Consider the following 16,977-nt stretch of genomic DNA (forward strand, 5'->3'; position numbering starts at 1 on the left):
AATTTGAGATCTGGTTTTAAAATTTTCTGACAACAAAATCCGTTCACGCAAATTCCAATCGTGTGTACACAATTCCGACTTACAAAGTTCCTTGCATGCTCAGAATCAAGCAGAAGAGCAGCACTGGCTTTTGAACTTCATTTTTCTCGGCTCGTCGTACGTGTTGTACGTCACCACGTTCTTGACGTTCGGAATTTCCAACCAACTTTGTGTGACCGTGTGTATGCAAGACAAGTTTGAGCCAACATCCTTCGGAAAAAAATCCATGGATTTTGTTATCGGAATGTCCGATCAATGTCTGATCGTGTGTACAGGGCATTAGTGTTCTAATATAACCCAAGAAAATGAGAGCAATGCAGTCCAAAATTAAGCTAGAGGGAGAAACCCTCAGCTAAATATCCCCGTAGGGAGGAGGAAAGCGCTGCAGGAGCCAGAGGTTTGTACTTGCATAAATGTATGACCTGTCAGTAAATAAGTCAGAGGAAGATAAATAAGCTAGGACCTTATATTAGAAGTATTAGGCCTACAGTATATGCCTAAAGGGGAAGTTCACCTTCGGGAACATGTTACATGTTCCACCCCCTTTTAGGGTGGAACATGTAACATGTTCCCACTGCTGCAGCTGCTCCATGTTGCCTTTTGTCCCTGTGATAGCAACATGGAGAGTAGTTCCCCGTACTAGCTGTCACTTTTTGAAAACAGCGCAGCCATCAGCGCAGAGTTCTGTGTATGAAGAAACTTCAAGTCCCGACATCCTTTGTGGCTGTCGACTTGAGCACTGTGGTAGTTCATTGAGTGCCAGTGTGATACTGCCTGGTTGTACGATATACAGCCAGATAGCTCACACTGACAGTTTGCTGGAGACCTGCATGGCACTTTTTTTTACCTGCAAAAAAAAATGTGCATTTATTTTTTATTTTATTTTTTAAAGTGAACTTATCCTTAAATAATCTAGCGTTTATAATATAATTTTTAATCTCTGTTTCATTTTTCATTTACTGACAGGTCATACATTTATGTCTATATATATATATATATATATATATATATATATATATATATATATATATATATATATATATATATATCTGATACATGTACCCCAAAGAGAAGAGCAGGCTCTGCCTGTGTCCGTTCTGCAAAAAGTGAGCAGACACAAATGTGTCACCCATCCGCTCTGCTCCGATTAGCAGGGAATCTGTGAGCTGATCCCCTGCTGATAGGAACAGAATCCACCCAGGGGCGGGCTGACCATTCGGCCACTCGGGCACTGCCCGAGGGCCCCGGCCACTAGGGGGCCCCATCAGGGTTGCCAGCCTCAGTAAAACCAGGGACAGTATGTAAAAATCTGTGTTTTTTTTTTACATCTGTCTCTAAAATGTCCCTTACCGACATCCTTTTGGTCTAAAAATCCCGAGATTATAGCTGCCCCACCTCTCCTGTACTTCTCAGCCAATAGAAACATGTCTGTGTATACTGTGTGTACATGTATGTGTATACTATGTGATTGTATACTCTGTGTGTGTGTGTATACACTGTGTGGCCCCATAATCTCTGATTGCCTGGGGGCCCCATAATCTCCTATTGCCCGGGGGCCCCATGAGTTGTCCCCTGAATCCACCCCACATGAAAGGGGCCTTAGGGTCATTTCACATGAGTGTCATCAATTCAGTCGCCTTTTTGCTGTTAAAGTTCAGTTTACACATCCGTCTTCAGTTCAGTTCAGTTTACATCAGTTTGCACATCAGTTCAGTTCAGTTTATATTATTCTACTTCTGTTTGTGTATTTGTTTTTTTCTAGTCATTGCAGAAACCAATCATAGGTGACAAAAGTATAAACGAAAAAAAATGTTTCTTGCCTAAAAATGTAAAAAAACAGAATGGATGTAACCAGACAGCATCTGTTTACACCTGTTTATATCTGTTCAGATGTGTCTACATGGAAAAGGACAGCCTTGTTCCCTTTAGAAAAACAGACCTAAATGGACATGGATGTAGGCGGATGTAAACGAATGATCATCCATTTACATCCGCACCCCCAGGCATACATTGTGGTACAGTCTGGATCCATCTAAAAAACTGACAGATGGATATAGACTGAACACCTGTGTCAAAGGCACCTTTAAAAAAAATTTAAATACTGTTACTGTAGATACAACATATACATTTTATTCTATATTTTGTCCTGTGTAAAATGACACCTAATTTATCATTCTGATTTTTTTTTTTTTTTTTTTTTTTTTTTTACTTGTCAAGTTTCTTTAACTGACATCATCTATGAACTGAAGCTCATCACTTTAATCTGCAGATAGATAAAACATAGAGTAGATACAAATGGAATGGTGGCCATACTTGCTTCGATAAATGATTACATTTCAATCAACCTCTTCCAATAGAAAGAATCGATCTACAGTTGACAATCCATTTCATCAATGTGACACACATACCGAACTGGATTTCGGTTGATAGTTAAGCTATATTTTCAATTTATGATCGTAAATTACAGGTTATAGCTCTGTTTCTACAATGTAATCTCATAATCCTATTTAATCTGAATGAATCTGACATTCATTCATTGTATTTGCACAGCAATTCCTACCTTAATTTTAACGCACCTGTGCAGAGTGATTTTCAGGCATACAGTGCATTCAGAAAGTATTCCCAGCGCTTCACTTTTTCCACATTTTTGTTATGTTATAGCCTTATTCCAAAATTGCATAAATTCCTTATTTTCCTAAAAATTCTACAAACAATACCCCATAACGACAACATGAAATAAGTTTGTTTAACCACTTGCCAACCGCTGCACGCCAATATACATCGCCACAATGGCAGCGGTGGGCAAATGGGCGTACCTGTATGTCCCCTTAGTTGGCGGAGCTAGCGGGCCTGCACGCTGCTGTGAACAGGGTGATCATGCCCGCGGGACCGGCGGACTCGATGTCCGCCGGTCTTCCGGTGACCGTGTCACAGAGCCTCAGAACAGGGAAGTGCCTATGTAAACAAGGAATTTCCCCATTCTGCCTTGTGACATGGCAGAGATCACTGCTCCCTGTCATCGTGAGCAGTGATCATTGTCACATGAGTTGAAGCCCATCCCCTCCATATTTAGAATCACTCCCTAGGACACACTTAACCCCTTGATCGCCCCTAGTGGTTAACCCCTTCCCTGCCAGTGTCATTTACACAGTAATCAGTGCATTTTTATAGCACTGATCGCTGTATAAATGACAATGGTCCCAAAATAGTGTCAAAAGTGTCATGATAAAAATCGCAGCTCGCCTCCATTACTAGTAAAAAAAAAAAAAAAAAATTAATAATAGGACATGGTTAATAATTAATAATAAAAATGCCATCCTATCCCCTATTTTGTAGACGCTATAACTTTTGTGCAAACCAATCAATATACGCTTATTGCGTTTTTTTTACCAAAAATATGTAGAAGAATACATATCGGCCTAAACTGAGGGAAAAAAAATGTGTTTTTTTTATATATATGATGGACTGGCCAAGCATGTCTCCAGACCTAAACCCTATTGAGCATCTGTGAGGCAAAAGTGAGTACACCCCTCACATTTTTGTAAATATTTTATTATATCTTTTCATGTGACAACACTGAAGAAATGACACTTTGCTACAATTTAAAGTAGTGAGTGTACAGCTTGTATAACAGTGTAAATTTGCTGTCCCCTCAAAATAACTCAACACACAGCCATTAATGTCTAAACTGCTGGCAACAAAAGTGAGTGCACCCCTAAGAGAAAATGTCCAAATTGGGCCCAATTAGCCATTTTCCCTCCCCAGTGTCATGTGACTCATTAGTGTTACAAGGTCTCAGGTCTGAATGGGGAGCAGGTGTGTTAAATTTGGTGTTATCGCTCTCACTCTCTCATACTGGTCACTGGAAGTTCAACCTTGCACCTCATGGCAAAGAGCTCTCTGAAGATCTGAAAAAAAAAATTGTTGCTCTACATAAAGATGGCCTAGGCTATAAGAACATTGCCAAGACCCTGAAACTGAGCTGCAGCATGGTGACCAAGGCCATACAGCGGTTTAACAGGACAGGTTCCACTCAGAACAGGCCTCACCATGGTCGACCAAAGAAATTGAGTGCACATGCTCAGCGTCATAGTCAAAGGTTGTCTTTGGGAAATAGACGTATGAATGCTGCCAGCATTGCTGCAGAGGTTGAAGGGGTGGGGGGTCAGCCTGTCAGTGTTCAGACCATACTCTGCACACTGTATCAAATTGGTCTGCATGGCTGTCATCCCAGAAGAAAGCCCACAAACAGTTTGCTGAAGACAAGCAGACTATGGACATGGGATTATTGGAACCATGTCCTGTGGTCTGATGAGACCAAGATAAACTTATTTGGTTCAGATGGTGTCAAGATTGTGTGTGGTGGCAACCAGGTGAGGAGTACAAAGACAAGTGTGTCTTGCATGTGTCTTGCCTACAGTCAAGCATGGTGGTGGGAGTGTCATGGTCTGGGGCCGCATGAGTGCTGCAGTTCATTGAGGGAAACATGAATGCCAACATGTACTGTGACATACTGAAGCAGAGCATGATCCCCTCCCTTCAGAGACTGGGCCGCAGGGCAGTATTCCAAAATGATAGCGACCCCAAACACACCTCCAGGATGACCACTGCCTTGCTAAAGAAGCTGAGGGTAAAGGTGATGGACTGGCCAAGCATGTCTCCAGACCTAAACCCTATTGAGCATCTGTGAGGCATCCTCATATGGAAGGTGGAGGAGCGCAAGGTCTCTAACATCCACCTGCTACGTGATGTCATCATGGCGGAGTAGAAAAGGACTCCATTGGCAACCTGTGAAGCTCTGGTGAACTCCATGCCCAAGATGGTTAAGGCAGTGCTGGAAAATAGTGGTGGCCACACAAAATATTGACACTTTGGGCCCAATTTGGACATTTTCACTTAGGGGTGTACTCACTTTTGTTGCCAGCGGCTTAGACATTAATGGCTGTGTGTTGAGTTATTTTGAGGGTGCGGCAAATTGACACTGTTATACAAGCTGTACACTCACTACTTTACATTGTAGCAAAGTGTCATCTCTTCAGTGCTGTCAAATGAAAAGATATAATAAAATATTTACAAAAATGTGAGGGGTGTACTCACTTTTGTGAGATACTGTATAAATATGTCTCCAAACTTAGGGTGTCCTTAGCATTGGAGGCCCGTCAATAGGGGGCACCCCGGTTGCTGCCACACACGCTTAACACAATCTGAACCAAATACATTTATCTTGGTCTTATCAGACCACAAGCCATGAAGTCCAAGGAATTGTCCTTTACACCAGAGGCCACAGTGTTTCCGCTTACAGCAGAGTCCTCTCCGTACATCAGAGTGCTCAGTGTTCCCCCTTAAATCAGGGTTTTCAGAACATTCCTTGGAGTCCCCAGAGTTCTCTCTTACATCAGAGTCTGCAGAGTCCCCCTTACAGTGAAAGGGAACTCTGCGAGTTCAGATGTATAAGGTGGACTCTGATGTAAAGGGGAACTCTTATTATTAACGTCATATGATTAGAAATGTTATTTAATAGCAAAATATATGTATAGTTTATACTATTAATAAAAAAAATTGCTGTGCGCCGCTAAAGTGTTCAGGTTTGATTTGAAGAAAAGGTGGCAACCCTACGCTCGACACAAGGAAAGAAAATTAAAACACATAGTGATGTATGGTAGATCTGGTGTGCTTTGTGAATTGAGTCTATATTGAATTGAGTCTATAGTGAATTGTCTATATTTGCGGAGGATACTAATTGAGTCTATAGTGAATTGAGTCTATATTTGTGGACGATACTAAGCTAAGCAGGGCAATAACTTCTCTGCAGGATGTGGAAACCTTGCACGTAGAGCTGAACAAATTAATGGGGTGAGCAACTGCATGGCAAATGAGGTTTAATGTGGAAAAATGTAAAATAATGCAAAAATATGAATGCAATTTACTAACGGGGGGAGAACTTCTGGGGGAATCTAGGATGGTAAAGGACCTGGGGGTCCTAGAAGATGATAGGCTCAGCAATGGCATGCAATGCCAAGCTGCTGCTAACAAAGCAAACAGAATATTGGCATGCATTAAATAGGGGATTAACTCCAGAGATAAAGCTGTAATTCTCCCGCTCTACAAGACTCTGGTCTGGCCTCACCTGGAGTATGCTGTCCAGTTCTGGACACCAGTCCTCAGGAAGGATGTCCTGGAAATGGAGTGAGTACAAAGAAGGGCAACTGAGCTAAGAAAGGGTCTGGAGGATATTAGTTATGAAGAAAGGTTGCAAGCACTGAACTTATTCTCTGGAGAAGAGATGCTCGAGAGTGGATATGATTTAAATTTACAAATACCACACTGGTGACCCCACAATAGGGATTAAACTTTTCTGCGGAAGAGAGTTTAATAAGACACGTGGCCATTCATTAAAATTTGATGAAAAGAGGTTTAACCTTAAAGTGGATGTAAACCTAGCAAATTAAATTCAACATACTAACCACAACATACAAAGCCATTCACAACTCTGCCCCGAGCTACATCACTAATCTTGTCTCCAAATATCACCCAAATTGACCTCTCCGCTCTTCTCAAGACCTCCTGCTTTCAAGCTCTCTCATCTCCTCCTCCCATGCTCGTCTCCAGGATTTCTCCAGAGCCTCTCCCATCCTCTGGAACTCGCTACCTCCATCTATCCGGCTATCCCCTACTCTTGCTACCTTCAGGCGATCCCTGAAAACTCATCTCTTCAGGAAAGCCTATCAAGTCTCCAACTAATCTCCTACCACTTCCATCAGCTCATTCCCCACAGTTACAACCTTTTGTACCACCTGCCCCACCCTATTAGATTGTAAGCTCTTTTGAGCAGGGCCCTCTTAATCCTCTTGTATTTTATTGTATTATAACTGTATTGTCTCCCTTTTATATTGTAAAGAGCTGCGTAAACTGTTGGCGCTATATAAATCCTGAATAATAATAATAATAACCTGAATTTTTTTTTTTTTTTTTTTTTGATATCATACTGTAGAGTATAAGATTTCCTATCATTTGAGCCCAGTCTTGCCACACAGAGTTAATCCAGCTCTGAGCAACCTTCTTTTATTGTTCAGTGAGAAAAATCTTGACAAACTGAGAAAAACTGTCAACTCCTCCCCCTTGCTGTGAGTGACAGGTGATTTACATCTCATGCACTAGCTTAAGACACAGGCATTATTTTTTAGTTCCCACCCCCACTCCTTTCTTCAGCAGCTCTGCAAGGATTGGCTGTTCCACACCTCAGCATGATTTGGCATGCTGAAGTCATGTGGTTACTTTCCTGTCTTTTCACTGGAAGTTCAGCAGAAGTTCAGTGTTAGAAATACACAGGAGAAAATGCATATTGACAAGGGGAGTGTAGAGGTGGGCGGGGAGTCTACTGACATCATGTGTCAGGTCAACAGAGAGCTAACCACATTAGAACTATCAATCCAAAACAAAGACAAACAACCTGATACATTACAAAAAATTGACAGTGAAATCGCAACATATACAGCACGACAAAAACAAGCCAAACGTGTTCAAACGTTCAAAGTTCAAATTAATCAACCAGGACTACCAGGAGGGAAGGGTATATCCCTGGCTAACAGGTTTCAGCCGCCCAAGGTGCAGACTCTACACACGACCCCCCGGCAGACCATTCAGGAACGACCATGGTGCGACATCTGACAGCGATCGTCCCACAGAGAATCCATCGTCTGATAGCGACTCCGGCAAAACAGGAGGCTCCAAAGCCCCAACAAGTGGATCTCAGGATCCCCATTTTCCAGTTCCAAGAGAAGACGACGATCCAGGAGGGGCATCAAGGGGCTGCGACATCCTGCCGCCACGCACCACCCGTCGGGGCACGAGGCGTGCCCAGTGATTAACCTGTCGTCCAGATCTTTGGTGAACGGTGAGTTGCGACTTTTATCAAAGGGCCTTTCTTTTTGCCATACTGCTAGATTCCAGAACTTTGACTTTGAGGTTGATATGTTTAGGTTTGAAAGAATGCTCAAAATTAAACAACATTTCCACACAGTACCTAAAGCAATTTCCTCAAGATCTGTTACACCATTCAAATTAAAGAGTAAATTTTTTCCACCGGGACATTTACGCTCTATTGACAGCTTTATACAAACGATCAAACATGATGTGCGTAAAAATGTTTCCAATAAGACCTACACTAACCTGAGCCCTGATGAGTTTATTGCACTTAGGACACTTAAAGAAGACAAAAGTATCATCATTAAACCCGCCGATAAAGGCGGGGCCATAGTGGTCATGGATTACGCTGACTACAGGGAAGGTATGACTGCCATGTTGGCAGATACAACAAGTTATGTTGAACTTCACCAGAATCCCATACCCAGTATTAGAAATGCATTAAACTCCCTGATTAACCTTGGGAAACTGAACAGCTGGTTATCTGACAATACCGCTGAATTTCTATACAATGAACATCCTCGCTGTCCAGTCATTTATGGCCTACCAGAAATTCACAAAGGAACGAACTCTCTGAAATTTAGACCTATTGTGTCTGATACAGGGTCAATCACCCAACCTCTGGCTCAGCTACTTGACCATCTCCTACAACCTTTGGTAAGAAAGCTACCAGCCTATATTAAGGATACAAATGACTTCCTAGAGAAACTTGGTGATGGGTGGAAACTTGCAACCATGGACAGTGGATCCTTGTACACATGTATACCCAATGATGCTGGACTACAGGCTGTCAGAACTTTTTTGACATATATGGAACCAACACCCATACCCAAAGAGTTTCTCATCTAATGTCTGAAATTTGTGCTTACAAACAACTACTTTTCATTCGAGGGCACCAAGTACGCACAGATCCGGGGCACAGCCATGGGGAGCTCACCGGCCCCATCTTTTGCCAATCTCTTTGTAGGCCTGCTTGAGGAATGTTACATTTATCTATCTGGTGCCTTTACCAACCATATTAAATGTTGGTTTAGGTACATCGATGACATTTTCCTAATTTGGGCCAGCGAGGACGCTCGGTTCTTTGATTTCGTTGATTTTTTGAACAGTATCTTCACAGGGGTTGTGTTCATGCCCGAAATCTCACCATGTAGCAATTCTTTCCTAGATGTAATGATAACTAACTCTCAGGGGTCTCTGGTTACATCTCTCTTCACAAAACCCACTGACAGGAATACTCTCCTGCACTACCAAAGTGCACATCCCAAACATCTTCTCAACAGTCTGCCAATATCTCAATTTATGAGAGTAGAACGCATTTGCTCTGATGAAGATGACAAACTACGGCAACTTAACAAGATGTACGAGAAGTTTCGGAAAAGAGGGTACCCTGTAGAAGTCCTTGACATGCACTAACCAAGATTAGGACACCCGCAGGGCCTCTAGATCGACCACTGTTCATCCACACGCTCAACCGTGATTCTGACAACATCAGACAAGCCATTAGGAAAAATCTACGTATTCTACAAGTCGACAACACATTGGCATATGAACTCAAAACGGGGCCTGTAATTGCACATAGACGGAACAAGACACTTCGTGATGTTCTCGTACAAGCTGACCCGAGACATAAATACATTAAAACTATACCTAAAATTTCACAGAAGACTGGCTGCTTCAAATGCCACAATTGCAATGTGTGTAATTCCCTCATATGTGGTGAACACTTCACGCACCCACATAGGGTCGCATAAAAGAGTACCTGAACTGCAACACCCACTACTGTGTTTACATTCTCAAATGCCCATGCGCACTTACTTATGTCGGCAAAACAACCGGTCCTTTCAAAAGGAGGTTTCAAAAACACAGAAGTGACATTAGACTCGATCTATCAAAAACAGAAGAGGACAAGCAGATCGATCTGAACAAACCAGTGGCAGTGCATTTTGTCAAACACAGACATCAAACACACAAACTAAGGGGTATGGTTATTAAACATGTCCAACAACCCATTAGAGAAGGTGACCATGACCGTCAACTGCTACAACGCGAAGCCTATTGGATCCATACCCTGGGCACGGTCCATCCTGGAGGACTTAACGCCAACCTATCATTTACATGCTTTCTGAATGAGAGATAGCTGACCTGTTTCCTTGATTTGAACGATGATCAAACTGATTTTCTTGACCCTGGAGTTCCTTTCTTTGCTTATTCCCTTTTTCCTTTCCTGAATGTTTACTCATTCCTGGGCGATGGCCCCATGTCAATGCAATATAGGACTATTTTGGACCCATTGAGACTTTTTCTCACTGGTATCTTTCCCTGCATATAATGGACCTTCTGATTCAATTTTGAATGTAGATAGCTTGACCTTTTATAACCAGGCTCTGAGTGTTCCCTCTTCCTCTTCTTCCTCCACCCCCCTCCCTTTTCCCGTCTTCCCTTTCCCCCTCTTTTTCTTTTCTTTTTTTTCTTCCTTTTTTTCTTTTTTCTTTTTTTTCGTTTTTCTCTTTTCTTTTTTTCCTTTTTCGTTTTCCTTCCCCCCACTATCTTTATCATTATTTTTATTTTCTTTATTTGTATTTTCATTTCTTTATTCATTATTATTTTTTATTTTATTTTTATTTATTTATTTTTTTATTTATTATTTTTTATTTTTATATTTATTTTTAATTTTAATTTTATTTTCAGTTTAATTTGTATTTTTATTTATTTTTATTGTTATTTTCATTTTTAAATTTCACCACTTTTGTTTCCCCCTTCTCCTTTTCCCCTCCTCCTTTTTTTCTCTCTTCTCTTTGATTACTTACAATCCTTTTCTTACCTGCTTTCTTATCTAGTTTCAACTCCTTGGTCCCGATCTCCCCCTCCCCCTTTCTTTCCTCCGTGTTTCTCTCTCTTTCGTTTCCTTCACGTTCTGCACTTCTCCTCTCACATCACTCACACTGCCTACATCCTCCCCTACCTCCCCTAATTGGATATAGTCTGCCTGTATGGGCGGGGCCAGACGGTGTCATTCGTTTCTGTGACATCGGCGGCCCCGGCAATGCAGTGTCTCCCGTTGCCTAGTTACTTACCGCGCATTACGCATGCACAGCCGGCGATCTCTGCCTAGTCCGAAGCAATTACCCCCACACGGGCGCCGATCTGATGCTGTTTCACAGCATCGGCGGCCCCCGGCAATACAGCGTCCCTGTTGCCTGGCTACCACCGCTACATCGCGCAATGCGCAATCGGTGATTGCCGGCTTAATATAGTGTATGCTTCCCTGCACTAGTGCCAATTGATTTCTCAATCATGCTATCATCAGTCATGTTCCCTAGCAACGGGCTCTCCCCTTATGGCTCATGATCCACTTTTTTACATGACAAATACAGGTAAGGTCAGTAGCTTTTTAACCCCTAATTTACATATGTTTGGTGAACTGTTTTAAACATGCTATCCTTTTATTATGCTAATTTTTGAGTCTTTTCTAGCGGGATTTGTGACGTCATACCTCTGGGGGGGAAGGGTTTTGCTTTTTCTTGATTTTTTCTGGATTTTTGATTGGTTGATGGTTACTTAAATTCTCTCCACTGTTATTTTCACATTTATCACATGCCTGACGAAGGGGTCCTGCGTGACTCCGAAACGTTGCACTTCTTTGTGTTGTGATCATGCAATAAACTAAACCATTTGGACACCATCCTGTGCTGATCCTTGGTGTGCTGGCAAGTATCTACATTGTCTACTGACATCACGACTCCACCCACCGAGCTCCAGACAACAGACCCACCCACCCACGGGTCTCATAACAGACAGATGGGAGACATTTGACAGGTAAAGATACATGCAGGAGGCATGTATATCCTTATAGATAACCCCTATGGCAGTAGATTAGAAAGGATGACATTGGGTTTACATCCACTTTAAACTGCGTAGAGGGTTCTTTACTGTAAGGATGTGGATTTCCCTTCCACAGGCGGTGGTTTCAGCGGTGAGCATCGATAGTTTCAAAAAACTATTAGATAAGCAAACGACCACATTGTACAGGAGTACACAAGGTAATACTGACATATAATCGCACACATAGGTTGGACTTGATGGACTTGTGTCTTTTTTCAACCTCACCTACTATGTAACTACTATGTATTTTTAGTCTGATGTCTGACTACACCCCAACATAGACTGGCCCTGGGGGTTTAATAACTTTGGTATTTAGGTGGAATGCAGGGTGGTTATCTGAAATTACATTTAAACATCTAAGATTGTCATCTCATAGCTCATCACCCAATGATTATACCAGATTCACAATGGAGCCGCCTGCTTTTAAAATAGTTATTCTCTTAAATTATGGTGAGAATAAAAAATCTGTTCTCTGGATGATTATGCGCCAATCAATCATAGCTGTAACTGTCATAGAAGATAATTTACATCCTTATCTTAGGTGTGCTTTACTCATGTCTTTTTATGTCTATAAAAATATGTACACATACTTGCTAATATGGTCATGTGTACTTTTCTGTTTGTGTTGTGTTTTCTGGAGGTAAGTTCTAAAAATTTCACCGAGGGTTGGATCACACCGGGGTTGCACAGAAACACCTGCCCCGTTCCCGTGCAATTCCTGCACATTCCTATGCGGTGCAATTTTGCAGCCTATTGATTTGAATGGGCTGCAAATCGGACTAGAACGCAAAAAAAAGTAGTGCATGCACTACTTTTAAAAAGACGCCGCACCAAACCGCATGATACTGCGGTACCATGCATTTTGGTGCCTACAAATGCACTGCATTTGCGATCTGTAGTTGGGGTGCCATTAACAGTACATTGGTACCCATATGCAGATTGCAAGGGTAGTGCTTTTGAACGTGGTTTGGGAAACGCGCATGGAATATGCCGTTCCTGCACTGTATTCTGGTGTGAACCTGCTTTTAGCCTAAACTGGGTTATATGTAGATTGGTTACAGGAGCAGAACAATCACTTGCTCTTGTAAATCTGTGTTCACTTCAATCATCCAATCAAGAGAAACAGGTAAAATTCTGTTCCTTTAGAACAGGGGTCTCCAAACTTTTGTAAACCAAGGGCCAGTTTACTGTCCTTTGAACTTTAGGGGGATCGAACTGTGGCCACCGGGAGTAGGAAATGTCCTGGTGTCAGTGGAAGTCAACAGCGTCTCCTCTATGGTATTAAGGGGAGGAATAGAGCCCCATTGATGGTGTCAGTGGGAGAAATAGTGCCCCATCGTTGGTGTCAGTGGGAGGAATAGTGTCCCATCATTGGTGTCAGTGGGAGGAATAGTGCCCCATAATTGGTATCAGTGGGAGAAATAGTGCCCCATATTTGGTGTCAGTGGCAGAAAATATGCCCCAGTGTTGCTGACAGTGGAGGGAATAATGCCCCAAGGGCTGGATAAAAGCAAGTAAAGGGCCACATCTGGCCTTCGGGCCGTAGTTTGGAGACCACTGCTTTAAAACATCAAGCGCACTAAGTAGGTAATGTAATGTGCAATAAAAATGTGTAGTATATGTACCAACCCATAGTAACCTATCAAAAGTTATGTTGGTTACAAGGACCTACCTGGTTGTGTATATACTGTATAAATATATAGTATGCCCTGCTGAAATTATGAACACAAATGTCTAGTTAAGGTAATGAGGCATTAGGAAAGGAGTTCTAAAAATAATACAATACTGAAAACTTGACTTAGAATTTTGAATAACTCCAGTTACCTGGCATTTTGCTATCTTTCCATCATCATTTTTGTCTTTGTGAATATTAGATCACTTTCAATTTTATTTTACAGTGGGACATAGTCTGTGACAATGATTGGAAGGGACCACTGACAACATCTTTATTTTTTGCTGGTGTTCTTGCAGGCTCATTTGTTTCGGGACAGCTCTCTGACAGGTAATATTATTAGCACTTCTTGGAATTTTATATGCAATTGTGATTCTTAAAGAGAACATGCATGTATATATTTTTTATTTAATGCCATTTTCTTTCTTTGGCTGTGCTCCATGGATGATGCACAGGATATAATTTAGTTGACCATGCAGTAGGTAAACAAAGCCTGGTAAGAGTAGAGATATTAAGACCTCATGCACACTGGACATTTTTTCTGCTGCTCTTAGGGGCATCTGGCTCTAAATGCCCCTGCATTCTAACCTATGTGCTCATGCACACATAGGCTTTTAGAGGAGTTTAGAGGCAGGGGTGTTTAAAGGCAGAAAAAAAACCACTGCCATTGAGTCCAGGAGCAGCGTGTATTGGTAGAAAAATATGCTTAAAGCGTATAAACGTGTTTAAACGCTCGTTAACGCATCTAAATGTCATTTACCAACAATAAATCAAGCTTTTTTAATGCCAAAATGCCTGCTGCTGTACGAAAGGCATCTAGGAAAGATAGCAAAACATCCAGTGTGCATGAGGCCTAAAAGGGAGTAAAGTAGAATGAGTACATTTAAAAAAGAAAAAGCTGGTACTAGCAGTGTACAATTTATATATATATATATATATATATATATATATATATATATATATATATATATACAGTATCTCACAAAAGTGAGTAAACTCCTGACAAAGAAGGGCAACAAGGCTAATAAAGGGTCTGGAGGATATTAGTTAGGAAGAAAGGTTGCGGGTGCTGAACTTATTCTTATTCTTATTCTGGAGAAGAGACACTTGAGAGAGATATGATTTACATTTACAAATACCGTACTGGTGACCCCACAATAGGGATACAACTTTTTCCCAGAAGGGAGTTTAATAAGACATGTAGCCAATCACTAAAATGAGAAGAAAAGAGGTTTAACCTTAAACTGCATAGAAAGTTCTTTACTGTAAGAGCGGCAAGGATGTGGAATTCCCTTCCACAGGCGGTGGTTTCAGCAGGGGACATCGATAGTTTCAAAAAACTATTAGATAAGCACCCGATCGACCGCAACATACAGGGATAATACTGACATATAATCACACACATAGGTTGGACTTAATGGACTTGTGTCTTTTTTCATATTTTATTATATCTTTTCATGTGACAACACTGAAGAAATGACACTTTGCTACAATGTAATAGTGAGTGCACAGCTTGTATAACAGTGTAAATTTGCTGTCCCCTCAAAATAACTCAACACACAGCCATTAATGTCTAAAGGTCTGGCAACAAAAGTGAGTACACCCCTAAGTGAAAATGTCTAAATTGAGCCCAAAGTGTCAATATTTTGTGTGGCCACCATTATTTTCCAGCACTGCCATAACCCTCTTGGGCATGGAGTTCACCAGAGGTTCACAGGTTGCCACTGGAGTCCACTTCCACTCCTACATGACGACATCACAGAGCTGGTGGATGTTAGAGACCTTGCGCTGCTCCACCTTCCATTTGAGGATGCCCCACAGATGCTCAATAAGGTTTAGGTCTGGAGACATGATTGGCCAGTCCATCGCCCTTACCCTCAGCTTCTTTAGCAAGGCAGTGGTCGTCTTGGAGGTGTGTTTGGGGTTGTTATCATTTTGGAATACTGCCCTGCGGCCCAGTCTCTGAAGGGAGGGGATCATGTTTTGCTTCAGTATGTCACAGTACATGTTGGCATTCATGGTTCCCATGTAGCTTCCTAGTTCCCGCAGCACTCATGCGGCCCCAGACCATGACACTCCCACCACCATGCTTGACTGTAGGCAAGACACACTTGTCTTTGTACTCCTCACCTGGTTGCTGCCACACATGCTTGACACCATCATAAACGTTGTGGCTGTTGTAGGTGTGAGCAGGTACCACTAGGTGCCTGCATTTTGACCCTGACAGCAGTCCCCTTTCCCACTTGCAAAGCTATTTAAATCATGCATATGTGTTTTTGGCATTATAAATCAAAATTAAGTTGTTAAGGTTTGATTGAATGTCTTTGTTTTGACCCTTTTTCTTATAGGTTTGGGAGAAAGAAAATCCTTTTTGCAACAATGGCAGTCCAGACTGGTTTTAGCATTGTACAAGTGTTTTCAACTAGCTGGGAGATGTTTGCAGTTCTCTTCCTAATTGTCGGCATGGGGCAGATTTCCAACTACGTGGCTGCTTTTATTTTAGGTTTGTTTCAATTCTTATTTTATGTGTTATCAGCGTCTTCCTAGGCATTGGTGTTTCTGATTTAGAGTGCTGTGCTAAGCAGGTCAAGTGTGTAAGTAACTGAGCAATAAAATAACTTATATTGGTGATGGCCAACTTTCTTGTGGCCCATGGGCAGTGGATATAACACCACAGAAAGCTGACAGAGACTGCAGACAGGAGACGGCAAAGCTTTTGATCATGCTACAAGAGATAATCAGAGACTGCAGACATATTATATACCTCTATGGAGACTGGGGACCTGCTTGAAGAGACAGTGATGGACTGAGACTGCTAGAGATTACTGCTATTACAGCCCTCTTATTGATTAATGTTTAAACATTTGTGGTCCCTACAGTACCCTTAAAACTGACTTGTGCCACATAAGATGTTTCTCTCTGCAAAGAAAAAAGGGACGAACAGCACAGACAAAATAACACAGTATGTACGAAATAAACCAAACCACTTTTCCACTAGAAATTAGTCTAAAGTATGGTAAATTAGCAGGCTAACTTTAGGAAATTCTCTTGGTCAGTGGACACAGATTAAAGCAGGCAGATCTGGTTTAAAGCCAAACTCCAGGAAAAAAAATGAAATTTTAATAGTGCAGTGTGCATCAATTACCATACATCTCAGTCTTTAATTCCAAACATCTCCTCGAAAGCCATCCTGCAGTGTAATGGAGCAAAGCCACAGTTTATTCTTTGAGCAAAGCTGATATCCTATCCCTGACATTTTCCCCACTATTTTCCTGGGCACTGGTTCCCTCACCACCCCCATGCGTTCTCCTGCCTCTGGAGCCTAGAGAGGACCCAGCAGTGAAAAGTGTTGCCTCCACCAATAGGAGGTGTGCACATCAAGCAGGCAATTAAGTAGAAACCCAAAGAAGGACCATAGAAAATTAAAAGAAGAAGAGAGAATGCTTCAGTTACCGTGA

At 41.8% G+C, this 16,977-nt stretch overlaps 1 protein-coding gene across 1 annotated transcript in view; it reads left to right on the forward strand.

Moving 5' to 3' along the window:
- Window positions 1-16,977, forward strand: part of LOC141132375 (solute carrier family 22 member 4-like) — a 106,004-nt gene that overhangs the window by 37,466 nt on the left and 51,561 nt on the right. The window contains exons 3-4 of the mRNA XM_073620683.1: window positions 13,746-13,849; window positions 15,868-16,022. Coding sequence (XP_073476784.1) covers window positions 13,746-13,849; window positions 15,868-16,022 — 259 coding nt within the window. The remainder of the gene's footprint in view (window positions 1-13,745; window positions 13,850-15,867; window positions 16,023-16,977) is intronic.

This window comes from Aquarana catesbeiana, linkage group LG03 (genome assembly GCF_042186555.1).
Source record: "Aquarana catesbeiana isolate 2022-GZ linkage group LG03, ASM4218655v1, whole genome shotgun sequence".
NCBI classification, from domain to species: domain Eukaryota; kingdom Metazoa; phylum Chordata; class Amphibia; order Anura; family Ranidae; genus Aquarana; species Aquarana catesbeiana.